The sequence below is a fragment of the Myotis nattereri genome (assembly GCF_964212035.1).
Source record: "Myotis nattereri genome assembly, chromosome: 16".
NCBI lineage: Eukaryota > Metazoa > Chordata > Mammalia > Chiroptera > Vespertilionidae > Myotis > Myotis nattereri.
The window spans coordinates 47,304,151-47,330,100 of NC_138091.1; the positions used below are offsets into that span (position 1 = coordinate 47,304,151).

The window sequence follows — 25,950 nt, forward strand, 5'->3', positions numbered from 1 at the left end:
CTGGTCCCTGCCCTTTTCTTTCTCCCTGCACCCACCCACCCTCATGTCCACCACGTGTCCCACCCTCCTCTGTGGGCTCTGTCATCACTTAAAGGCACCACACACCCTCCCAGCCACGGCCTTTGCACTAGTCTTTCCCCGTCTAGAATGTCCTCTCCTCAGCCCCACCTCAGCCGGATGCCTCACTTTTTTACTTTCTTCAGGTTTCTTTAGGCCGTCCCTGAGCTTCCAGCCTCCACCCTGACATTGTATGTCTCCCTTTGCAAGTTTGTTTTTCTCCTTCGCACTTGTCATGTCCTGTCATTTATGCACCCATCTCCTTTCCTGCCTGTCTCCCGGCTGGAACGTAAGTTCCATGACGGCAGGGACTTATGTGGTCTGTTCGCTGCTTGATCTCCATGGGTACCTGAAACAGTGCCCGCACTAGGGAGGCACTCGGTCCGTATTTGAGCGGTGTCTTCAGGGGACTCCGAAAAGTAGGGGGGCAGGGCGGGGACACAAGGTTGAGAATGATGGCGAAGCTAGAGTTCGCAGCCTCAGAACCTGGGGAAACAGGGCCAATGCTGAAATGGCCTTAACTCCTTCATTCTGGATGGACCGGAAAAGCCGTCTTGATTCCAAACGCGCGCCGTCTTCGGCTCATTCGGCACCCGGATGGTGTTTTCACCGGCTTATTCCTCATAACAGCCGCTGCTTGCTTGCCTCTCCCTCGGGCGCGTCGTCTCTGTGGCTGGAGTCCTGTTGACACTGTCATTTCCTCTGCTTAACTCTTTGTGGACATGACTACCTGCTCCACTAAGTCTCTGTTCATTGATGCTCTGACTTCCTCTGTTTATTTAACTCTGTGTTGACACAGTTACTTCCTCTGTATCCTTAATTTCTTCATGTCTATAAAATCACGGGCGGCTGCAGGTTGGCTTTTCTGGCGTGGTGAGGCACGTGGTCTGCTGGTCAGAGCCTTTCCTCCTTTCTGGCTTCCCCAGCACATGTGTCTCATGACCTCAACCCAGAGGTTCAGAGAGGGCAGGCGAGGCCACGCGGCCACACGGAGCAGCAGGGCAGAGCACAGGCATGCGCCCGGCCCTGGTGGCTGTGCGTGGCCCATGGGGCTCCCCAGAGGCCGGCACTGCGGGAGCCACCTTACCTGGCCCTCTGTTGTCTCGCTGCAGTCCTTGGATAGCTGGGGCACTTCCGAAGAGGCTGACGCTCCTTCTAAGCGACACTCAACCTCTGACCTCTCGGACACAACCCTCAGCGATATCAGGAGAGAAGGCTGGTTGTATTATAAGCAGGTCCTCACCAACAAGGGGAAGGTAAGATGGCTGGAGGAATGAGGTGAAGATGGATGGATGGAAGCTGGATCCAGCAGAACCCTCCGCTCCTCACCCCACCGCCTCTGGAGCCAGAGAGAACCGGCTGAGGCGGTAGCCGGAGGGGTAGAGGTTAGATGCTGGGGAAACTTCTGGGGACCTCACGAACTCACGAAAAAGAGGTCTGTTCTGTGGGATTCTGACAAGACCCGTCACAGCGATCCTTGGTAGGCAGAGCACCCCAAAATGGCCGTTCATGTTCATGGAAGACGAGGGAGCAAGGCCAGGGCGATGCTCTTAGAGGGGCTGAGGCCCCCAAAGAAAGCAGAGGTGAGCCTTTTCAAGGCCAGAAGAAGTTTCAGCCTTTATCCTAAGGGCAGCTGACAGCCCCCGGGCCTCTTTGATGGCTGCCTGGGGAGTGAGTTAGAGAGGCCACGTGGAGGCCAGTGAAGGTCAGTTCAGAGCTGCCATAGGGACCCAGGTGAGAGGCGAAGGGGCTTGGGCCTGGGGGTGCAGGGTGGGGGAGGATAACCAGGGTCCGAAGAGGGGAAGGCGGGACCCCTGGCCTGTGGAGATTGAACCTCCATTCCAGGCCAGCGCCACGGCTGAGCGGCGGGGAGGAGAGGCAGCCCCACGGCTGTCCCCTCCCCCCCCCACACCAGCTGCCCAGGCAAGGCTGAGCAGAGTGGTGACCATAACCTGGGCTTGTCTCTTGACTGCAACACAAATTGCTGGGGAAGCTTAGGTGACTCACCTGCCCATGACGCAATTCCCTCGTCTGTACTCGGAGCTAATATATTCCTTAGTTCATACGCCTGTTGCTGAGGATCAAAGGAGATGGATTTACCCAGTGCCTGGCATGGGGTGGGGGGTGGTGGGGGGTGGGGGGCTGTTCTGCTTATTGCTGTTACTTGAATTTTCCACCCTGCCTCCTAGGGGGCTTGTACCTGGAAAGAAGATAAACTTGGGGCCGGGCAGACTTAAATTCCTGCCCGGCCACATATCAAGCATAAGGCTTTGGGCAGAAGGCCTCTTGTCTTCTGAGCCCCACTTTTCTGACCTGTAAGATGGAGACACCCGTGTTCTACTCCAAGGGCCGATGTGTCATCCAGGCAGGATTGGCTTATCTGTGTCCCCATCCAGCCCGTGGATAATGACTAAGGGTGTGGCCCGCCCTGATTCTCAGTTGAGGTTCTCGGGATTTCGTAGTGAGGGATCCAGGCCAGTCCTGCCCTGCTGGGGTTCATGACGAGCAGAAATAGCTCAGTTGCATAACAGTTAGGAGTGCCTGATGGTTATGATGGGGGTGTCCAGGGCAATGGCATGTAGTGGGTGGCCCGAGCCTCAGAGCGGTGGGTAAGACATGAAGGATGTGTGAGAATCCACCAAGCTGGGAGGGGGGAGAGTGGTCTGACAGGGGAGATGCCCTCCTGGATGGTCTGGAGAAAGGCGGGTGGCTGGGAGCCAGGGCAAGAGGTGGAAGCCAAGGTAGGGGAGTTGGGTGCCTGCTCGGGGGCCTTGTCCCTCAGGGCAAGCCTTGGCAGGGATTTAGGTGGAGGGTGTATGAGGCCAGGAGGTAAGTGTTGATCCTGTGACAGGAAGAGGCCAGGCCCCTGCTGTTGTCCAGGTGAGCGAAGATGGGGGCCCTGACCATGGGGCTGAGGGGAGGGGACAATTTAGAGAGATTCAAGGGGAAGAAAGGCCCGGGCTTCTGATGGCTGGGAGGTGAGGGAGGAAGGGGGAGGTAGCGCAGGCTCCCGGGGTCTCAGCTTGGGTTGTGGGGTGGTGGGTAGTGGGACTTTGCCCTGAGCCATGGGCACTGGAGGCACAGGTTCGGGGAAAAGAAGCCAAGAGGTTGCTTCGGGGTCTTGTGGAGTCCCAGGGTGGAGGTGTTCTGGGGACAGAGGCTCCGAGGGTGTGGCGCTCAGGATGGAGGCCCACCTTGGAGGGCATTGGTCCATCAGGGGGTGCTCGGCACCTGCAGCCAGGTTTGGGAGCACAGAAGGGAGAGGGCAAGAGACGGGCTGCACCTTGAAAGGAAGTGGGGGTGTGGGGGGCAAGGAGGAGAGTCAGCAAGTGGCTGTAGACCAGGACTGGTGACGAGGAGGGGCAGCAGGGGCCAGCTGTGTGGCTGAGGAAGGGCAACCAGGTGTAGACAACCCCTTCTAGCCCAACCTTTGAGGACGGCTACTCCTGCCTGCCAGGCAGCCTGTCCCCCGGCTCTGGGTGGCCCCTGAAGCCCACCCACGGTGTCTCCCGGGCAGGGAGAGGAGCTGGCCCCTTTCTGCTCACTGACCAGCTCTGGACAGCAGGGGCTCCCACTCCCATCTTGACCAGAATCCAGTCTCCCTCGCCACCTAGGTACCGTGGCCTGGGAGTTAGGGGAGGGGCCCTCAAGGCAGTTTCAGGCCCTTGGTCCGTTCAGGGTCCTGATTGCTGGCCAGATGTTGGCTTCTCCCACAACCACAGCGTCTCCTGGGTGCCCCATCCCCCCCACCCCACCCTCAACACCAGTCTGTTTCAGAGACATTGACTATCAGGCAGAGGGGAGAGGGTGTGACCTCTCCCTGTAGCCACGGACGCAGCACTTGAGCTGGATGCGACCTTGGAGACCAGCTGGTTCACCTCTCGGTTTAGCAACAGGGAACACTGATGCCAGGGGAGAGGGCTTGGCTTGTCCAAGGCCACTAGCTGGTTCAGTCTCAAAGGGGCAGCCTTATCACCACCTTACTTCCACGTTAAAATGCTTCAGGAGGGCCCTGCTGTGTCCTGCCCAGGGCCCCAGGTCGGTGGTGGTGGGCAGGGCTGCTCTGAGGCAGCCACCAGCCAGAGGAGAGGAGCTCTCAGGCTGAGATGGAAGCCCTGCCCTCAGGGTGCTCCGAGGAGGATCCATTCATTTACCCAGTAAATACTGATGAGCACTCACCTTGGGTCTGCTGAGGCTCTAGGATGCGGGATGTGGTCTGAGAGGACAGACAAGCTTGCTGCTCTCAGAATCTCACCATGAATCAGAGAATTCAGACGGGGAAATCAGACAGGCTGGTGTGATTGCCTTTAAGTCGGGAGTGGCGGAGCTGCCTACAGAAAAAACTGATCAGAGAAGGTCTCCCTGAGGAGGGGATGTTGGGGACCTTCGAGCTCAGACCTGAAGGGCGAGAAGCGGGCAGCCACGTGAAGCGAGAGAAGGGGCTCCCGGCAGAAGGAACAGCAAGTGCAGCCTGGCTGCTGGAGTGGCTCAGTGGTTTTACCCGACCTGTGAACCAGGAGGTCACGGTTCGATTCCCAGTCAGGCCACATGCCCTGGTTGTGGGCTCGATCCCCAGGAGGGGGCCTGCAGGAGGCAGCTGGTCAATGATTCTTTCTCATCATTGATGTTTCTATCTCTTTCCCTCTTTTTTTTTTTTTTTTTTTTTTAAAAAAAGAAGGGACAGTAAATGCAAAGGCCTCGAGAAAGGTGGGCATGGCTTGTTCCCTGCAGGAGGCCCTGTGGCTTGACACAGTGAGGAAGGAGGAGGGAGGGAGAGAAGATGGGTTTAGAGGGGGAGGAACCAGATCACAGAGTCCTTAGATTTGGTTCCAAGACCGTGGGAACCCATGAGAGGGTGCTAAGCAGGGGAGACACATGACCTGGGTTACATTTTAAACTGTGGCTGCAGCTGCTGGGCGGGAACGGATTGTGGGAGGTGAGACTGCAGGCTGGGTGGGTTTGTGCCGTTGTCCAGGCGAGAGATGTTGATGGCGCGGACAAGGTGTTAGCAGGAATGATGGAGACAGGTGATGTTTGGGAAGCAGAAGTGACTTTCTGATGGGTTGAACGTCAGAGGCGAGGAAAAGGGAGGAGTCAAGGGCACCTTTCAGGTTTCTGGGCAGCTGAGTCGATTTACCGAGCTGGAAAAGATGAGGGTGGCGGGGTGGAGAGCAGGTTTGATGGTGAAAATCAATTGCCCCATATGAGCATGCAAGTGGAGATGCCTCACAGGGGACGGGAGGCACAGGACGGGCCGAGGGGACCCTGGGCATCACCATCGGCAGACAAGTGACGTCATTGGGAAGCACGCAGGGAGAGGGGAGCCCAGGACAAAGTCCCGGAGCTCCCACCCTTAGGGCAGGGTCCCAACCTCAGCTCATTGACCTTTGGGCCTGATGGTTCCGTGTTGTGAGGGCTCTCCTGAGCATCGGGCTGTTTAGCAGCACCCTTGGCCTCTACCCACCAGGTGCCATAGCACTTCAGGTGTGGCGACCACAAATGTCTCCAGACAGATGTCCCCTGGGGGTGAGCACCCCTGTTGAGAACCACTGGTGTAGAGGAGGCAGCCAGCGGAGGAGCCAGACGGAGCCAGTGGAATTGGGAGGAAAACCCGGGACCGTGGGGGTCCCCGATGCCAAGAGAGGGTTTGAAGGGGGGAGGCATGGCCAAGTGCTGTAGAGAGGCCAAGGAAAGGGCCGGGAAGGGCCGGGAAGCTGCTACATGGGAGACCCGAGTGGCCTTGAAAGTGGCTTTCCTGGGAAGGGAGATTGGGTGGGGTTTTGAGTGAGAGGCAGAGAAGCGGGGAGAGCAGGTGTGGTGGACACTCCTGACGGGTTTTGCTGTGAAGGGGAGCACATGTCGACTAGGAAGGGCTTTATGAGGGTTTTATGTAGGTGGCTCATGCTGGGGGGCCCAGTTGCCCTCCCAGCGCCCCTACTGGTTCTCCCAGTCATGGCCACGCCAGGTGAATGTTGACGCTAGTCTTAAGGATGCTGGGCTTTAAGGATGCTGGGCTTTAAGGATGCTGGGCTTTAAGGTTACAGACCCTCTGGGGAGACTGAGAGCGATGGGTAGGGGTGTCCAGGCAGGCGAGGAGCTGAGAGAGTTGGGGACTGTGAGCAGGAGGCTGCCCCAGGTTCCCGCGGAGTGAATTGAAGCAGGGGGGCTCCTGGCAGGCCGTGGGGTGTCTGCAGCTCCGAGCCCCGCCCCCCGGCGCTCTGGGGCGGGAAGGCCGGCCGGCCCTCTCACACCCTCCTCCTCCCCCGTATCTCCTCCCTCCTTGTGTCTCCCTGCAGAAAGCGGGCGGCGGCCTGCGCCAGTGGAAGCGGGTGTATGCCGCGCTGCGGGCGCGCTCCCTCTCGCTGAGCAAGGAGCGGCGGGAGCCCGGGCCGGCAGCAGCGGCGGGGGCGGCGGCCGTCGCAGGTGAGGACGAGGCGGCGCCCGTCTGCATCGGCTCCTGCCTGGTGGACATCTCCTACAGCGAGACCAAGAGGAGGCACGTGTTCCGGCTGACCACCGCTGACTTCTGTGAATATCTCTTTCAGGCTGAGGACCGGGATGACATGCTGGGCTGGATCAGAGCGATCCGAGAGAACAGCAGGGCCGAGGGCGAGGTGAGGGCCCGGCCCAGCCCGCACGGGGCCAGGGAGGCCAGCGCGGGCCCCAGGGCCACCGCTCACCTGCCAGGGACCTCCCTCCATCACGCTGAGCCTCGGTTCCCCCTGCCATTTAGATGGGCTGACAGCTGTGCCCACCTGGGGTGTGGTGTGACGAGGGCACGCACGGTGGCTCGCAGAGCACCTGCGTCTCCGGGCTGCCGTGGCCGGCAGTGACGATAGCTCTAGGAATGATCGGCATGATTAGTACTATTAATTATTGTTATGAGCGCAGGCTCTGGCACAGAGAGGTCAGCCCCAGGCCAGCCTCGGCTCCCTGCTGCAGGTCAGTGGGGGTGTGTGTGCATTTCCTACGGAATGTGGCACAGAATGAGGTGTCCTTGTGCCAGGACCGGGGCTGGCCTTTCTGACAGGACTGGCCTGTCTGCAGGGACATGAACACATTGACCTTGGGAGGAGGCCAGGAGGCTGGGCCTTTGGCAGCGGGCAGCAGGCCCTGAGCCAAGGCTTTGGCAGGGACTCTGGAGAATTGGAAAAAATGGCGCCCCTTCCTGGGCAGCTGCACACCAGGGGCCCGGGCTGGTGTTTCCGCTCCACTCGGCCCCTCCTTGGCCAAGTGCCCGCACACAAGTATCTGGACGCACCTGCACAAGATTGCGTGGGGCCTGGGCATGGGGCTCTGCCTGGCCGTGAGTGCCCAGCCTCTGGGCCACAGACCCTCTTGTTGGGGACATAGCCCCCCACTGACCCAGGCTCTGCCCGCCCCCCACCCCCACCCCCGGCCCCCAGGACATGATCTCTTTGCTCCCGGCAAGGAGGAGCGTGCCTAGGATCTGGGCCCTGCTCTGGGAGGCGTGGCTGGGCTGTCCCCAGCAAGGCATGGTCAAGGGTCCCAAGCCGCTTTCCTGACCACAGTAGCTGCCCTCCTGGGCCACCTCTCCTGGGCCTTGGCAGGACTGTGAGGAGTGCTGTGTGCGTAATTCTGCACCCAAACCCTGAGGTGGCGATATTATCCCTCCCATGTCACTGCCAAGGGGACTGAGGCTCAGAGAAGCTCAGTGGATGACCCAGGCCACACAGCCCTGGTCTTGCTCGCTCCAGGGTCTGTGCCTTCCAGCTGGCAGGTGGAGGAGAGGGGCGGCGAGGCTGAGGCAGGAGCCGGGGATGGGTTCTGGGGCGGGCTGTGCGGGCACTGACCGCATCTGCGCTCTCTTCCCCTCCTCCAGGACCCCGGCTGTGCCAACCAAGCTCTGATCAGCAAGAAGCTTAATGATTACCGAAAAGTGAGGTGAGCCCAGCCCCGTGGAGCAGGCCTGGCTATGGGGGGTGGGGAGGGGCAGGGAGGGAGGCACTCCAGGCCTAGGTCATCCTCCTGGCTCACCTCCAAGGAGGGAAGCCCCTGGGGACAGGGAGGGTGGCAGGGAACTTGGGGCCTCCAGTCCCCAGAAGGGCAAGGAGGGTTTGCCTCCGGGTAGAGGGGAGGTCCCTTGTGGTGGGAGGCCAGGGAAGTGACATGCTGGGTCACCGGATGAAGACCCCCTCCTTTCCTCCTCTTCCTGTGCAGCCATAACTCTGGGCCCAAAGCTGATTCCTCCCCAAAAGGCTCTCGGGGCCTGGGGGGCCTCAAGTCTGAGTTCCTCAAACAGAGCGCAGCGCGTGGCATCAGGACTCAGGACCAGCCTGCAGGGAGCAAGGGTAGGAGGCGGCTGCTAAGGGGGTGACATGCATGCAGCTGGGAGAGTGAGGTCAGCTCTGTGGGTCTGTAAGGGAGCAGAGGGCCTGTGAGAGTGTGTGTGTGTGTGAGTGTGTGTGTGTGAGAGTGTGTGTGAGTGTGTGTGTGTGTGTGTGAGAGTTTGTGTGTGTGCATGTGTGTGAGTGTGTGCGTGTGTGTGTGAGTGCGTGTGTGTGCATGTGAGTGTGTGAGAGTGTGTGCGCGTGCGTGCGTGTGCGTGTGTGTGTAAGTGTGTGTGTGTGAGTGTGTGCGTGTGTGTGCCAGGGTTATCCCGCTGTGTCTGCCCATATGTGGATGCCTGTGAGGGTCTGGGGTTCTCAGAGTCTCAGGGTTGGAAGAACCTGGAGCCTGATTTTCCTCTAAGACATCCCTGCTGGACAGTCACCAGTCTCTGCTGTCCCCTCAGGGGCGGGAGGCTCGTCCTCTCCGGATGTAGCCTTTTCCATCGTCACACCCTCCTTTGGCTGTTAGGAAGCCCTTCCTTTGGGTATGATAGAATCAATGGCTCTGCCTCGTTGTGTTAGCCCCGGAGGCCACACAGAGGTCCTGACCTAATGCTGAGGCCTCCCTCCTCCGGGTTAGAACCCTCTTTCCTTTGGCCTTCACACTTGGCATGTAGTTTCCCATCAGCCCTCAGCATCCCAGTGGCTTCTCTGGCAGAGTCCCCACATGTCCAGACACGTGTGAATGCGGTGGGTGAGTGTGGCCGCTCCCCCTCCCTGGGCCCAGCTCACCCTGGGGCTCTCTGCCTCCCCCTCCAGATGACAGTGTTGCTGCCCCCAAAAGCCCCTGGGGCATTAACATCATCAAGAAGAATAAGAAGGCAGCCCCCAGGGCATTCGGGATCCGGCTGGAGGAGTGCCAGCCAGCCACGGAGAACCAGGTGGGTCCCCACCACGGTGCAGAGCAGGCAGGGGAAGGGGGAGACAGAGCCGAAAGGGACTTGGCGGCAGCTGTCCACCTTGCCTCACAGACACAGCTGGGAAGGCAGAGAGGGAGCAGCAGAGCTGGGGCAGAGCCCGGGACCCCTCCCCCCGGCCAGTGCCCCTGCTCAGACCAGTGCGGGGCATGGGGGTATCTCTAGCCCCAGACTGGAGGCGGCGAGGGCCTTTGTCTCCATAGAGCAGCGGTTCTCAACCTCCCTAATGCCGCGACCCTTTAATACAGTTCCTCATGTTGTGGTGACCCCCAATTTCATTGTTACAAATTGAACATAATTAAAGCATGGTGATGAATCACAAAAACAATATGTAATTATATATGTGTTTTCCGATGGTCTTAGGCCGACCCCTGTGAAAGGGGGTCGCGACCCACAGGTTGAGAACCGCTGCCACAGAGGGTTCCTGGCAGCAGCTGGGCCTTGCACTGCCCCCATCTTGGTCTCCCCACCTCCTCTGGTCCACTGGTGGAGAATGCTGCTCTCACCCTCCCTAACACCCCTGCCCTGCCCGTGTCCCCAGCATGTCCCCCTGATCGTGGCTGCGTGCTGTCGCATCGTGGAGGCACGAGGGCTGGAGTCCACGGGCATTTACCGAGTGCCGGGCAACAACGCAGTGGTGTCCAGCCTGCAGGAGCAGCTCAACCGCGGGCCCAGTGACATCAACCTGCAAGATGAGGTGGGCATGGCCCGGGGGAGCTGTGGGAGGGGAGCCGACGTGGTGTGTGTGTGTCTTCTGTGCTTATCGTACCCTGCAAGGTGCCTAGCACTGGGCCAGGGCACCAAGACGGGTAGGACAAGACTTGCCCTTGCTGCCTAGCCCTGGGGATGGCATCGCCCCAACTGAAGTTGAACAAATAGATGCCATCAGGGCCTCGGAAGCCCTGAGACAGAGGCTGGCTGGCAGCAGGGTTTGGGGCCTTAAGGATGAGTAGAGTTCACAAAAAGCAAGAGAAAGCCAGCCCAGTAAGGGCATTCCAGGCAGAGGGATGGCCTCAGCAAAGGCATAAACTCTAAAGGCTTGTCATCAGTCTACATACCTTTTCTGTCAAGGGCCAGGCAGTAAGTATTTTGGGATTTAGTTGCTATACAGTCTCCACTGCATACCTTTCTTCTCTTCCTCCTCCTTTTTTTGTATTGTTCTCTCTTCCTCCCCCGCTCCCAATGATCCTTTAAAAATGTAAAATCCATTCTTAAAATACGAAAAAACAAAAATAGAAAAGAAAAATAAATAAAATTCATTCTTATCTTAAGGGCCATACGGGAACTGGCCACTGGGTGGATGTGACAGATGGGCCATGGTTTGCAGACCCCTGGCTTAGACAAAGGGAAGAATATGGTGTTTTCTGAAGTGGCCAGCAATTTGGGGGCTGCAAGAAGGGAAAGGACGCGGCTGATCACAGGAGGGGAGCTCCTGCATCTGACAGCCACACTTGAGAGTTTGCAGCAGGGCAGCGGTTCTCAGACTGTGTTTTCCAGAATCTTACGTTTCTCTAGAAGGGCTGTGGGAGGCCAGGGCCGGGTCAGGACCCCCGATCCGCACTTGAACTAGAGCAACCCCGCCTTATGGGGTTTCCATGTACAATTGGGTTTTCACGCGTGATTTTATTTAACAAAAGGGGCTCTGGCTGAAAACGAGGTTTTGGGAAACCACGGATCTGGGCATTGAAGTCTCATGAGTCACATACCATGAAACCTCATGTGACCCATGGCAGTCTCCTTGCCCTGGAGGAGGGAAGGCGGAGACAAGACAAGTGTGTGTGAAATCGTGGGCAAGAGAAAAGGCTGGTCTCGCATCAAGGACCAGATTGTGCGACGAGGAAGGAGGATGCTGGGTGCTGGAGCAGATGGCAGGCTGGAGTGTTTGAATCTTTGAAGGAGGAATGGGAAGGGGGGCAGGCGGGCAGGAAGGCAGCCCAGGCGGGCATGATGGCATTTTCTGAAATCCCAGAGAAGGGTCCAAGCCTGGGGGCAGAGAATAGACCTCACTCCTGGGCGTGGCAGTGGGGAGGGCGAGGCAGAGGGCTTTCCATGGCTTCACTGAAGCCTTTGACCTTGATCCAGTGCATAATAGGAAGCCTTCGATGGGGAGGCGTAGATGAGAGTGGGGTTTGAGGAAGAGAAGAGCTTCCGTTTGTACCTAATGCATATGAATGAGCAAGGCCCAGAGCAGGGCGCCTAGGAAAGAAATGGCTGATATATTGGAAGTGGACTCAGTGGTCCTCGGAGAAAGAGGAGGATGGATGGGAGCCGCTCTGAGAGTTGGCTGCATACGAGAGAGGAAGGAGGGGCAAGAAGAGCCAACAGTTTGAGCGGGGGGCTGGTAGTATCTACCCCTGGCAGAAATTGGGAAATAGGACAGAAGAGGGAGGCTGTGGCGGGGAGTGGCCCCATTGGATTTGGGGTGATGATGAGTCACCCACCTGGGGTGATGGCATCATCAGATACCAGACCAAGAGCGGACTGGTGAGTGGGCAGGGGGCCATGCTGGGCTTGCAGGTGAGACGACGGAGGGAGCTGCTCTGTGGGGAGAGGGTGGGTATCAGGAGTTCAAGGACCAGGCCCTGAAGTGGGCAGATTGAGGCTGGGGACGAGGGGTAGGTACTTGCACAGAGGAAGGGTCGCGAAACAGGCAAGGCCTTGGGCTTGGCAGCTGGGCAGTGAGAAGAGCCCGCGCATCAGGGCCAGGGGGTGGTGGAGGGAAGTGGGCAGGTGCTGACCGGGAAGGGGTGAGTCTACACTGAAGCACATTAGCTGGGCCACAGCCCCGGGGCCCAGGGGTGGGGGCGTGGCCAGCTAGTGGGTGTGCGGTTGGGCCTTGGGTGTCAGTGGTGGTGTTCGTCCGTGGGGTGGTGCAGTGCCGGAAGTCAGGCTTTGTGTGTGGGTGACTCTGACTCCTGTTGACGCTGTGGGGAGGGGAGGGCATGTGGGATGGCCGGGCATTAAGCTATGGATCCACTGCTACGAGTTTGTATTTTGTGGAGCCGTGTGTCTCTGAATGTGCCTATTGTTGAGGTGTATGCCTGTTGTGTGTCTGTGTTGTTTTCTGGGCATGAGTTTCTCTGAGCAGTTCCCATCAAGGGTGTTATCCTAGACTTTGTGCAGGGTGATGGTGCCCCCTGGTGGAAAGAAGGGACAATGACCCAGCTGTTCATTCTTGTCTTCAACAACCATTGAATTAGATCAGGGTTTTCTCAACCGTGAAACTTGGGACAGAAAAATTCTTTGTTGCAGGAGGCTGTCCTGTGCATTGGAGGGGGGTTAGCAGCATCCCCAGCCTCCAGCCACTAGATGCCGATGGCACCCCCAGCCCCCACCCCCACCCCGTACCCCCCAGTGTGAAAAACAAAATGGTTACAGATGTTGCCAAATGTCCCTGAGGGGCAGAACCACCCTGGTTGAGAGCTGCTGACTTGGACCTTTTAAGTGCCAGGCTAGCAGAGCTGCTGGGTGATAGGAACACAGTGGGAATAGGACAGATATGATCCCTGCCCCTTGTGGATCCCTGCCCCAGGCAGGCAGGCAGGCAGGCAGGACAAGGAAACAAATGCACAGGATAACGACACAGGGTGGCGCTTGCCATGGAAGAAACAAAGTCAGGGCTGTGGCACAGGTGGCAGCGCGGTGGCGATGGTGCCGCTTTCGCTGTGACGGTCGGAACAGGCCTCTCTGAAGAGGTGTTAGGAGCTCGTCATCGGCGGGCGGGGGGAGGAGAGCTCTAGGAGGGGGCCAGCAAGTGCAAAGGGCCGGAGGCAGGAAGGCGCTGAGCGTGAGCATGTGCTGTGTCAGGGACAGGAGAGAGGTGTCCAAGGATGGCTCTCCTCTGCTAAACGGGGAAGCAGGAGTTGGCACTAAGTAGGCACAATGGAGGTCCAAGGGCAGGCTTGCACGGGAATGGGTTTCCTTACCCTGCCCCTCGCAGTGCCTGTACCAAAGAAGGCACCTGGTACTTTCTGTGGGTGGGCAAACGTTGGCGCTCACTGGGCTGGCTGGAGCGGAGAGGGACTGGGGCCGGGTGGTCAGGGGGCTAGCCGGGGACTCTGTTCGGCTGCCCCCATGAGTGGCCTTCGCCCAGAGATCCCTGGTCAGGGCAGAGCTTGGGTGTAAGTGGAGCCCAGGGAGGGCCTGGGCTGGGCTGGGCTCTAGGGCTGGACTCGCATGGAGGCAGGGCACCCGGGCGGGCGGGCCCTGCCTGTGGCCTGACTTCTTTGCCCCCTCTGCAGCGCTGGCAAGACCTCAACGTGATCAGCAGCCTGCTTAAGTCCTTCTTCCGAAAACTACCTGAGCCTCTTTTCACTGACGGTGAGTAGGGGGTGGGAGTGGAGAAATGGGAGGAGGGGGGACACTCTGACCACTTTTTAAATTGGGTTTGTTGGCGTTATTTGGGGGGTTTTGTTTTAAGACAAAAGAAACATGCGCTTGTGAAAAACAGGTAGTACAGATACAAACAAATGCCGAGGTCCCTGTCCTCCTCCCACTCCCGTGTCCTGAGGTCATGCTAGCGTTCTCTGAGCGGTTCCTCTGTGCCGTGCACTGCTCCCTACGATGACTCCCTGAGGCAGGCACTACTGTCTCCCCTCACAGATGAGGAAACTGAGGCACACAGAGCTTAACTGATTTGCCCAAGGCCTCACAGGTTGTAGGGGTTGGAGCCAGGATTAGACCCAGGCATCTGGCTGCAGGGCCCAGCTTTGAGCACCTGCTGAGCTGCTGCTGAACAAGGTGGTGTTTCCTTCCAGACCCTGTGGCACACAACAGGGACACACAGGTATTCAGTGGTGTGCTGATAAATGTTCAACCTCTGGCTCCCTGGGGTGGAGGGGGAAGCCTTGGTCTGTAGCGTTTTTTCCAGTTTCCGTGGTATAAATACTCCCACCAGAGCTGATTTCAAGGCACCGATAGATACCCTGTCAGCAATGTGGGGCAGGAAGTGAACTCCGTCGGCGGTGAAGGCTGTCTGGAGCCACGGGGGCGGGGCCCAGCGCACCACTGGGTGGGTTGTTCTTAACAAAAGGAGGCTTGTAATTTTGAGGTTCATTCATGTCAGCACAAAGGGCTCTTCCCCGTTCTTCTTTTAAATCAACCGCATCGCATTTCAGAGTCTGAATAGACGGTAACTCGTCTAGCCACTCCCCTATCGATGGATATTTCGGTTGCCTTCAAATTTTTGCGCAGAACATGTTGCAGTGACTTTCCTGGCGTATGTCCACCCCCCCCCTTCCTCCCCCCCCCACACCTGGATCCGTGCCCTCGGGGCAGATTTCTTGATGCGGAATTGCTAGGTCTACGTCCCCAGTAAACATTTTTTTTAAAGATATATTTTATTTTTTAATTAGAGTTGACACACAATATTATGTTACTTTCAGGTGTACATCCTAGTGATTAGACATTTATAAACCTTATGATAAGTCTAGTACCCATCTGACACCTTACATAGTTATTACTATATTATTGACTGTGTTCCCTGTGCTATAATTTACACCCCTGCGACTGTGTTTATAACTGGCAATTTGCACATCTTAATCCCTTCCCTGGTAAACATTTTGGAAGGCTGACGTCAGGTGGCACTCTGAGGAGTGGGCCCTAGCGCACCCCACTGGACATTATGCCCCCCCGCCCCCCCCCCCCAGCATTGGATGTTATTGATATTTTAAACTTCTGCTTATCGGGTAGGGGAAATGGCATCTCATTATTGTTTTCATTTTCATTTCCCTCGTTACTAAGGAGATTAACTGTCTCTTCATTAGTTTATTGGTCTTTTCTATTTCCTTTGTATTTGCCTGTTCAGACTACGTGCCCATTTTTCTATTGGATTGTCTGTCTTTTTTCATATTGATTTATAGGAGACAAGCTCTTGTACATTATAGATATGAATCCTTTGTTAGTGTTTGCAAATATTGGGTCTGCCATTTGCCTTTGAGCTTGCAGTAGAGAAACTGGAAGCAGTTGTTTCAAGTGCAGGCAAAGCTGTTAATCTTTCATGGATTCTGCATCTCATGTTTAAGAAGGCCTTATGACGATGTAACTATCTTCTTATTTTTTCCAATATTTTAACAACTTTACATTTGGCTCTGTAATGCAGTTAAGTGTGTATTATGTAAGCTAGATCCAGACACCCCCCCACCCCCCGCCCGCCCCATTGATATAGCTAATCGTCCCAGGGACGTTTACGGACGCCTCCCTCCTTCCACACGGATTTAAAGGGCCACCCTACCACACAGGAAAGGCCCACGGGGCCTGTTTTCCTCCTTCCTGTGCCGACCCTTGTTCAGCTCCCCTCCCAGTCCTGCTGCTCTAGCTGCGCTCTCTATCGTTTGCTTCAGCATCCGTGGGGCAGTTCCTTCCTCCTCATTCTGCCTTCGAAGAACAAGTAAAGGCTCTCCTCATGCCTTTACTCATCCAGATGAAGTTTAGAATAAACTTACCGCGCTCCATTTTGGAATCCTGACACCGGTGGGGTGGGGTGGGGTGGGGTGGGGTGGGGTGGGGTGGGGTGGGGTGTGTGGAGACTGAAAGGCCCCTTCCTCTGTCTGAGTCACCTTCGCGTCTGACCTTGTGGTGTCCTGGTCCTGGAGACCGTGCCGGGACCCCTTTCCAGCATGGCATGCAGCTCGGGTCTGAGTGCTTCCCGATGTGCACGCCCCGGCGACCCCGGGCAGGTGCACTGAGGACGGCTGTGGGGGTTGGTCCCGTGAGCGCAAGGCCACGGTGCCTTCGGACTGGAACAGAACAGGCCGCCTGACCTCCAGCCCAAAGCTGCTCCCCTTCCTCTAAAGGGTCTTTGGTGTGTTCTAGACAAATACAACGACTTCATCGAGGCCAATCGCATTGAAGACTCGAGGGAGCGATTGAAAACGCTGCGGAAACTGGTAAGGAGAGACGCTGTCGGGCCAAAGGCAGACTGGACCGGGAGGGCACCGAGGCCCCAGGAGGCCCGGAGTCCGGTGCCACCAACCCCGCTGTGACCTTGGGAAGCCCTTCCCCATCAAGGCCTCAGTTTCTCCGTCTCTTCCGGGGTGGGGGTGGGGGGGGCAGTGAGAGGGTGGATTCCAGAGCCCCTGAGGTATGGAAGTGGGAGCCCCTTTGGGGCGTGAGGGACCAGGGAGGCCATGACAGTCTGGTCCCATGCCTCTTCTCTCTCCTGCCCAGATCAGGGACCTCCCAGGACACTACTATGAGACACTGAAATTCCTCGTGGGCCATCTGAAGACCATCGCTGACCACTCGGAGAAAAACAAGGTGGGGGGGCTCCAGTGTGGCGGGGGGGGGTGGGGGGGAGCATGCCTGGGTCTCCTCGCATATTCTGATCCTCTCAAGCCACGCCTCCCGCCAGTGCTTCTCCCTCGGAACTGTCTCCTGTGGCTGATGAAAATCCATCCTCCCTGCTGGCCCCTCGCTCTGCCCTCTGCGGGCCAGGGCTGAGAACGAAAACTAGTTTCCCTCTGCCCCTCTCTGGCCCGGCCGGCGTGGCTCAGTGGTTGAGCATCGGCCTAGGAACCAGGAGGTCACAATGGTTCGATTCCTGGTCAGGGCATGTGCTGGGTTGTAGGCTCCATCCCCCGTGTGGGGTGAGCATGAGGCAGCCGATCAATGATTCTCTCTCATCATTGATGTTTCTCTCTCTCCCTCTCCTTTCCTCTCTGAAATCAATATAAATATATTTTAAAAAAGAAAGAAGAGAAAACCCATCCTCTGATTTAGCTGGAATTCCTTGTACTGCTTTTTCCAAATCACGCCTCGTATTATCTTCTAGTTCTGCAGCGGGGAAAATGCGGGGAGCTGTAGGGTTTCTCTCAGTCCTAAGACAGCCTGGGAACTCCAGGGGGTCCCCACTCCAGGATCCCCCGTTGCCAGCACAGTGTGGTGTGCAGGTTGGGTGCTGCCCCTGGCTGCTAGACCTGGGAGGGAGGGGGCTGAACCCTGGCGTGTGCTCTATGTACCAGGCACCTCCATGCCCCCCAGGATACGTAAAGCCCCTAAGCCAGGGACAGCTCAGGGACGGGCTCGAGGGGCCCAGAGGGAGGGAGGCCTGGGGGACTGGAGTCAGGCTCCCAGGGTTATTGACACTGACCTGCTCCCCCCACTGCCCAGATGGAACCCCGGAACCTGGCCCTGGTCTTCGGGCCGACGCTGGTGAGGACGTCGGAGGACAACATGGCCGACATGGTGACGCACATGCCTGACCGATACAAGATCGTGGAGACGCTGATCCAGCATGTAAGTGGCCACGGGCCCTGGGCACCTCGCTGCTGCTCGCCGGGGGGAGGGGGGGGGTGCACAGGGACGGCTGAGGCAGCTTAAGAAAACGCTGCTGGGGTGGGGAATGCCCTTCAAGGCCAAACAGGAATGGATCCTGGAATCCCTACCGTCGGGGATTCCCCAGCAGAAGAAACAGGAGGCCCCTGAGTTTCCAAGATGTGTGTGAGGGTCAGAGGGAGGAGGAAGGTCAGGGAAGGTCAGGAAGGTTGGAGAGTAGAGGGGTGAGTGCAGGGGCACCTTCAGATGTGCCCGTCCTGGAGAGACGGAGAGGCCAAGTAGCTTAACATGCAGACCGGGGCAGGGTGCAGGGTGCAGGGTGCAGGGTGCAGGGTGCAGGGGCGGAGGAAATGTGATGCCGCGGGTGGGGCGGAGGCGGATGGGGCAGGGAAGGCATGGTCTGAGGCGGGCCCCGCACTCCTGTTGTTTATCTTGGGCTGGTCACCTCCCTCCTCTCGCTGCCTGGAGGCCCCAGAGGCCTGTTTCTAAGGGTTCTTGTTATTGTCCATGAAGGATGAGAGCTGAGAGTGGCCAGCAGAGGGCCCAGGAGGCCCTCATCTTCCAGAGCCAAACCCAGGGCAGCAGTGCCCCCTCCTGGGCACGCAAGGATTTTTTTATGAACCCTCTCAGATCTCCATTTCCAAATGTTGGTATGGCCTGGGGTCCAGCTAGACCCCCCCCACCCCCCCAACCCCCCCCTCCCCCGCCAGGAGAAATAAGATTGGCCGCTTATCAGGGGGAGGGGAGCCTTAGCCTCCCCCACCTCACACGGACTTTAGGGAAGGGAAACCATCTCGTGTTACCCCCATTTTACAGATGAGGAAATCGGACTGGAGCTCAGAGAGGTAAAGTGACTTGTTCAGGTCGCACAGCTAATAAATGGCAGCTGGTGCTTTTCTCCCCACCTACTGGGAGGGCAGATTCCTCAGCCTGTCGCAGAGCGAGGAAGGCTGGCGAGAGTAAGGCAGTGGGGTCCACTTTGGTCTTGCTGACTGGCCTTGCCTGTTGGTTTCTTTCTCTCCTTCACTGTGTGGTCAGGGTTCTGAGCTGTGAGAGGGAGCACTGTGGCCTGTTCTCACCCTAAAATTGGGACCACCGGCCTGGAGGCCTGGCCCAGAGCTGTCAGGGAGGCCAGCGCCACCAGGTAGCATCAGAGATCCTGATGAGGCCTTGGTCTGGGGAAGCTTATCTCCCTTGGGAAATCTCAGCTCTCCAGCCCATCAGGGAGCCCCCTGGAGCCCCATGAGTCTGTGCTTGGGGGGGGGGGGGGCAGTAGCAAAGAGAGAGAGGCTGGTCCCATGGTTCCTGGACAAGTTCCTGGAAACTTGAGGCCTGTGATGAGCTGGGGTGTCAGGAACAACAGCCTCTGGGGAGAAAGGAGGCCCCAGATGTGTCCACTTCCTCTCCCCCAGAGCCGTGCGGGGAGTCCCCACCAAGAGCAGCCCCTCCCCTGGGCAGGGTGAGGGAGGTAAGGCTTACCGGTCTCCTTCCTAGGAGTATTCCCGGCACCAAGCCCAGTGCCTGCACAGCGTGAACACGCAGTGTTTGTTGAATGAATGAATGAATTGCTGCTGAGGTTATGCCAGTCTGGGCTTTACCACCCGGGGATTCATTCCTGGAAGCTGAGCTGGTGGCCCTCCATTTTCTGCCTCCTTGGCATTTGGACATAATCAGCCCCGGATGGTTGTGAGGGAATGAGCTGCCCCCTCTTCAGGCCCTTTAGCCACCCCCAGGTTTACAGGCGTCTGCCTAGCCCAGAGGCTCTATAGCGAGGGGTCAGTGTAGTCAGGAGCCCAGGCAGGGGTTGGACTTGTGGCAGAGACTCCCCTGGCCAGGCCATGGACAGTTGGAGTTAGTGGGTGACGTGACCTCCTGCTGGGAGTTCTAGCCACGGCCATGAGCTGCTCCCCCCCCCCCCACCAGGGACTCCTGTCATCTGTGGAATCCGTGGGCAGCAGGGCTGGAAGTGGCCTTAAGGCATCAGACTTATCCCCACATTGCTCAGAGGGGTGGACACTGGGGTGAAGAGGAACAGTGAGTGACTCGCCCGGGGTTGCTCAGCAAAACGATGTCAGCAGAGACCACCAAACGCAAGTGTGCGGCCTCTCAGCGGCAAGGCACCAACCAGCTCACACGTGTTTACTGACTCGAATGGAACTCGAATGAAGACCTCGTCCAGGCATCTGTTCAGTTATCACTCAGCACACATGGCTATACCTACTATGCGTACACTGGCATCTGTTCAGTTATCACTCAGCACACATGGCGATACCTACTATGCGTACACTGGCATCTGTTCAGTTATCACTCAGCACACATGGCGATACCTACTATGCGTACACTGGCATTCCTCAACCTGGCACTAGTGACCTTTAGGGCCAGGTCACTCATTGATCACCCCACACAAGGGATCGGGCCCGCAGCCTGGGCATGTGCCCTGACCGGGAATCACACCGTGACCTCCTGGTTCATAGGTCAACCTCAACCACTGAGCCACGCCGGCCAGGCTGCGAGTTTTAACTTTCAATCAGTGAGCTTAGCTCATATACTTTATTGTAACTTTTGTACTTTTAGGACTTATTTCTGTTATGCAATCTTTTTCTGTTAACCTCATTTTCATCTTATTTCCTTTTTTGGTCTGTCTTACCTTGCTTTGGCTGGGTTGATTTTTATTTTCCTGATATTAAAATCATACAATTTATGAAATCCACATACTTATAAAGCCCATACTTATGTTTAGTTTTCACTATCAATTTCTAAACCTCATCAGTCTTCCATGCCTTCCTTCCATCACATCTAAAAGCCAAGCACTGGTGTTCTTTCACCTGTCACTGGTTTCTCCCTCTGACTTTGAATTCCAGATTGTCACGAATACACCTTGTTTGTGTGTGGGCATCATTCTTGGTTTGATAACAATGGACTTTTCTATGCTACTGCCCATCCTTATTTCTCAAAGCTTATTGCTCAACTCTGGATTCATTTCTTTACTTGCTCATATACTCAGAGAGTTTAGCTGGGTATAAAATTCTAGGTTCCAAGTTCCTGCAGCTCTGGCTCAGTTGGTTGGAGTGTTATACCATACACCAAAAAGGCTGCAGGTTCAATTCCCACTCAGGGCACATGCGTAGGTTGCAGGTTCCATCCCCAGTTGGGGTGTGTACGGGAAGCAGTCGATCGATGTTTTTCTCTAACATCTCCCTCTCTCTCTCTCTCTCTCTCTCCCTTCATTTATCTCTAAAATCAATAAAAAACATTTCTGCAGATGAGGATTAAAAAATAATTCTTGCATTTGTAGTCCAACAATACATTGAAATAATTACTTGTCTTGTTATGTCTGTTGCTGCTGAAAGTTTTAGTTACAGCTGATATTTGCTCATTTGTAAGCAATCTGGTTTTGTTTTTTAGAAAACGTTTAGAGTTTTATCATTAAGATTCTCAAATTTCAAAAAATATATCTAAGAGTGGAATTTATGGCTTCAGTTTCTATCGTGTTTGGCATTTATGAGAAACCTCTTGCCTGCCTGCCCCTCAGGGAACCTCCTAACACCTTCCAGGGCAACCCCAATTGTAAGAGTGGAGCCCAGGGCTGGTGTGGGGTGCACTCGGCTCTAGTAGTCCTGGGGGCCTCCTCCCTGCAGTGTGCCCGGCCGGCCGGCCCTACCTACACGGCCCCCTGCTTCTGGCTTGCCGTAGGGAGCCAGCCCTGGGGATGTGCGCTGGGCAGAGTTAGTGAGAGACAGGCAGGGAGGAGCCTCCCTCAGCAGCTCTCCCTCAGCAGGGCATCATCTCCGCTCCGACCTGCTCTCACCCCGGCTTCACGCCCCTCCCACACCGGGGTCCAGTCTTTCCTTCCCCCAAGGGTTTCTCATAGTCTGTGGAGTCGGGTTCCAGAACCTATCAACCTCTGAGGCCTCTCTGGCAACCAGGCCAGCCTGGGGTTTGTTGAGAAGAGGGGGGCCCTTGCCTCTTGGTGCCCCCTCCTGTCCCATCCCGCCCGGCGCCTGAGTGGGTGCTCTGGACAGAGCAGGTTGGGAGCCCGTGTCTGCCGGTCTCCCACGCTGATTTCATCACTTCCTTTTGTCTCCTCTGCAGTCAGACTGGTTCTTCAGTGATGACGAGGACAAGGGAGAGAAAGTAAGTGGTGCAGAGGGCAGGCGGGGGGGAGGGGGGGCGGGGGGAGGGGGTCCGGTCTGAGGTGGGTCCTCTTCCCAGGTTGGGGGCGGGGGAAGCAAGACTCCAGCAGGAGAAGGTCCCCGCCCTGTGGCACCCCTCTCTGAGGGAGGAAACATAGGCCCTCTCCCCAGGAGCACCCACGCCGAGAGGAGACACATCCTTGCCTCCGGGAGTTCTCAGTCGGGGGCGAGGGGGCGGATACAGGCCTCCTCTAAAGAAACAGCGTCCTGTAGCAAAGGCAGACGCCCACCTTTGAGTCTTCTGCAGCAGGTGTAGCCTCAGGAAGGTCCAGGCTGGTGGGGGAGACACAGCTCCTGCCTTCAGCGGAGGGAGCCGCTCAGGACTCTGGGGCTCGATCAAGGTGCTGGGGAGGCACAAAACGGTCCAACGGAGACCTGCCCTCGAGGGTGCCTGCGTGATGAGGGAGACAGCATTGCCCTGCGGAGCCAGTCTGTGGAGGAGACGTGCGCCCTGCCTCCAGGGGACCCCCTTCTGCAGGATCCAGGCTGGCCGTCTGAGGGCCTGGTGGCTGACCCTCCTTCTGTTTGCAGACCCCTGTGGATGACAAGGAGCCGCAGTCAGTGCCCAACATCGAGTATCTCCTGCCCAACATTGGCAGGACAGTGCCCCCTGGCGACCCAGGTCCGGGTGAGTGCAGGGTCCTGGGAGGGGTGGGGGTGAGGGTGGGCTCTGCATCCCTGAGGGTCCCAGATGCCCGGCCAGACGCCCAGCTTCCCTGCTCCTGCCCCGCGGGGCCCTTCCCTCCCCCACCACCGAGAAGGGGCTGTGGCAGGGCTTCTCTCTCTGGGGAGGTCCAGCTTGCCTGTGCGCCCTCCTCCTCCTCATCTGCTCAGCTGCCCCCACCCCAGGGCTGGGGAGGAGTTTGGTTCACCCTCCTTCACTGGTTTCTTTCCTGAGCTTTTTATTTCTCATGGGCTGTGTCCTTCTGGGCATGTTTCTCTTTTTAATTTTTCTTCCTTTTCTCCTTGCACCCCTCCATCCCTCCTCCCTCTTCTCCCTCTGCTCTCCTCCCACACCCTGGATCCTGTTCCTTCTCTTCTCCTCCCTCCCCCCTCCTCCAGCGGACCTGTTGGAGATTTAAAGGGTACAGTGTGGCGTCGCGGCCTCGGTCACTAACAGTGGCGGGTGATTATAAGAAGGCTGGGCAGGCACGAGGGGCAGGCGGGGACATCCGGGCTGTGAGGACCTCACCCTGACATGCCAGCTCCCCATGATTGCTAACAACCCCGTGCCAGTCCCCTCCCATCTGGAAGGCCCTTCTCAGGAGGAGGGAGGCACTTGATAGAGTCAGATCCTGTCCCCCTGGCCAGGAAGTCTGGGCACCGCATGGCTGCCCTCCCGGTGATCCCCATCCCAAGGCCTTCTCTCTGTGCCCAGCCCGGCTACGTCTGGTGATCTGGGCAGGGGGAGGCTTGGCTGAGCAGGACCCAGCCTCTCCGGACACCAGTGACACCACCTCTCAGAAGCCTCTTATGGCTGTAGCTCCTGCCTCTTCAAGGACTGACTCTCTCTGCTTCTGAAACCAGAGCCCCTGGTCGCTCAGCCCGAGTCCTATTTGCAGGCCTCCGGCCATTCTCATAGGAGAGCAGCCACTAACTCCTCCCACCCTGGGAGTGACCTCACCTGGTCCTTTGGTCCTGTCTCTGACAGGAGGTGTGTCACAGCACCCTTAGCTGCAAGAGGCAGGCTGGGGAGGGCCCAGACGACGTGGGTGGGGGTGGCAGAGGAGCCCTCGTCTCTTCTAGTCACCCGCTGCCGCTCCCTGCCCCGTGGTGTGTCGCTGTGTGGTCAGCACATCTGCTCTTCTCACCGTGTGCGGGGTGGGCTGGGAGGAGGCCTCTAACCTGCTTGCCAGTGAGTGTGGATTAACTGCACTGCCCACTGCCCCCTCGGGCCGGGGAGGGCACGCATCCGCTGCTCCCTGCCCGTTCTGGAGGAGACGCTGCAGGGCTTGGTTGTGGTTCCTTCTCCACCCCCGTCCTATTCCGGGAGCGGGACCCAAGCCCCACGGAGGTAATCATGACCTGACTCTCCGGTTATAAACGAGGGCCTCACGTCCGGACGGGGAACCCAGCAGGGCTCTAGCCCCCAGGCCACTCTGCCTCCTGTGTCCCACCCACTTCATGTCGGCCCTGCATTCGATCATTCATTCATTCACATGGTCCTCTCATGTCCTGCAGGTGGGGGGTGAGGGTGGGTGTCGGGCACCCCCTCTCTGCACTGTGTGGTCTCCATTCTCCAGAGCATCTGTGATTTGCTGTGTCTCGCTGTTGTGGCTTCGTGGACTGCATCTGGAGCGGGCATTTTCTCTCCAGAGCTTCACAGTAACCGGGAGAGGAGGGGGAGAGGAGCTAGGCCCCCCAGAAGCCCCTCTTGCCCTTAACCCTGGGCACATGAGGCGTCAGTGGCTGGCAGCCTGGTGGCCCGTCCTGCCTCACAAGGAAGCGGTGACTGACATCCTGCTCTGCTCCATCCCTATCCCATTGGAACTGGCCTCAGAGGCCCCGGATGTCCCAGGCCCAGGGGGGTCTCGGGTTTCTGGACTCCCTGGTTTCCGAAGCCTTTGAAGAGGGAATCGTGTTCACACGTCTCAGCCTGCTCCTGCCCCATCCAACGTTCCTTTCCTTTCTGTTCTCACCCACAGATCCCACCACCTGTAGTTCAGCCAAGTCCAAGGTAAGTGCCAAGGCGGTTCTGAAGGCTTTCTCCCTGGACAGGGCAGCCCCGGGACCTTTCGGCCAAGGGAACTGGGAGGATTGCCAGTAGACCCCGAGGAAAGCTGATGGTCACTGGGAAGGAAGACAGGAAACACGGATGTCCGAGAGACACTGAGAAGCGGCTCTCCTTGACCGTGCTTGGCGAGGCATCTGGTGCAGTGAATGCTCTGGCTGGGAGGCAGTGTTGTCCAATGGTTAGAAGTCCTGGGTTTGAATTCTGGCTCCACCAATTGGTAGCTTTGGGGCACTGGGCAAGTTACTTAACCTCTTTCAGATCCTCTAATATTTATCCCCTTTAATGGAGTTAACAATCAATATGTCCCATATAACAATGTTTAAGGTCTTTGGAGAGCCCAAAGCAAGCGGAAGGAAGGAAATAATAAAGAGAAGAGCAGAAATCGATGAAATAGAAAACTATTGAGAAAAATCAATAAAATCAAAGCTGGTTCTTTGAACCAGACCTCACCGCCAGCTACTCGCCCACTCCAGCCTGCCCTCTGAGACAGAACCCGGCAGGCGAGGCTGCTGCCCCAGGCAGACCCTGGCCCGTGGTGAGAGTAGAGCTTGCTGGCCAGGGCGTGTCCTAGTCAGCTCAGGCTGCTGCACAGAACACCACAGCGGCTTAAGCAACAGGAACTCATTTTCTCGCAGTGCTGGAGGCTAGACCCCAAACCCAGCCGTTAGCATGGTCAGTTTCTGGTGAGAGCTCCTTCCTGGCTTGTAGGTGGCTGCCCCCTCCCAGTGTCCTCAGATGGCACAGACAGAGAGCAAGTGGCTTCTGTGGCGTCTCTTCTTATAGGAGCACTAATGTCACCGTAAGGGCCCCACCCTCATAGCCTCTTCTAACGCTAGTCAGTGACATCAGTTAAATACTGGCTGGTTGAGCTGGGCTCATGTCTGTCTGGGTCTCTAAGTACTGGCTGGGTCCCAGTGAGCCCACGGTGCCCGACACAGAGCAGGCACTCACTATGCGTCAGATGAATGCCCTGGAAAGAAGACGGCTCTAGTCTGCAGAGGTCCCCTGTGCCTTCTCCATAAAGCCTCCGCCGCATACCTCTGGCGATGGGGAGCTCATTCCATCACAGACTTCTGTGGCAGAGAACAAGGTCATTAGAGTAGCCCGAATCCACCCATTGCACCTGCTCGCCTCCTGGTTTCCCATAGCTTCTCCTGGACTGACCCCTTGACCTTCGGGTGACCTCTGCATTCACTGGCAGTGACCATTCTGACCTCATTACTTCTGTAACTAGTTGGCATGAGAGGGTAATTTGGTCAGATGGTCCCCCTGGCCTCTCAAGTTTCTGAGAAAATGGCCAAGACAGAACGCGGCACTGGCCACAGGTGCCTCAGACCGATCATCGCAGTGCTGCCATGTTGCAGAACCCCAGGGGTGCCTTCTGGAGTCGTGCAGTGTGGGCAGCCATGGCCCAGGACCATGTG

The 25,950-nt window shown here is 57.4% G+C and overlaps 1 protein-coding gene across 1 annotated transcript in view; it reads left to right on the top strand.

Moving 5' to 3' along the window:
- The window catches only part of ARHGAP23 (Rho GTPase activating protein 23), a gene marked incomplete at its 5' end in the record, with an annotated part of 65,565 nt that overhangs the window by 35,875 nt on the left and 3,740 nt on the right, over nt 1-25,950 (top strand). Inside the window, 13 exons of the mRNA XM_081109105.1 lie at nt 1,170-1,313; nt 6,354-6,671; nt 7,901-7,962; nt 8,239-8,369; nt 9,168-9,289; nt 9,867-10,022; nt 13,567-13,645; nt 16,139-16,212; nt 16,493-16,582; nt 17,435-17,560; nt 21,692-21,733; nt 22,324-22,420; nt 24,438-24,469. Coding sequence (XP_080965231.1) covers nt 1,170-1,313; nt 6,354-6,671; nt 7,901-7,962; nt 8,239-8,369; nt 9,168-9,289; nt 9,867-10,022; nt 13,567-13,645; nt 16,139-16,212; nt 16,493-16,582; nt 17,435-17,560; nt 21,692-21,733; nt 22,324-22,420; nt 24,438-24,469 — 1,473 coding nt within the window. The remainder of the gene's footprint in view (nt 1-1,169; nt 1,314-6,353; nt 6,672-7,900; nt 7,963-8,238; nt 8,370-9,167; nt 9,290-9,866; nt 10,023-13,566; nt 13,646-16,138; nt 16,213-16,492; nt 16,583-17,434; nt 17,561-21,691; nt 21,734-22,323; nt 22,421-24,437; nt 24,470-25,950) is intronic.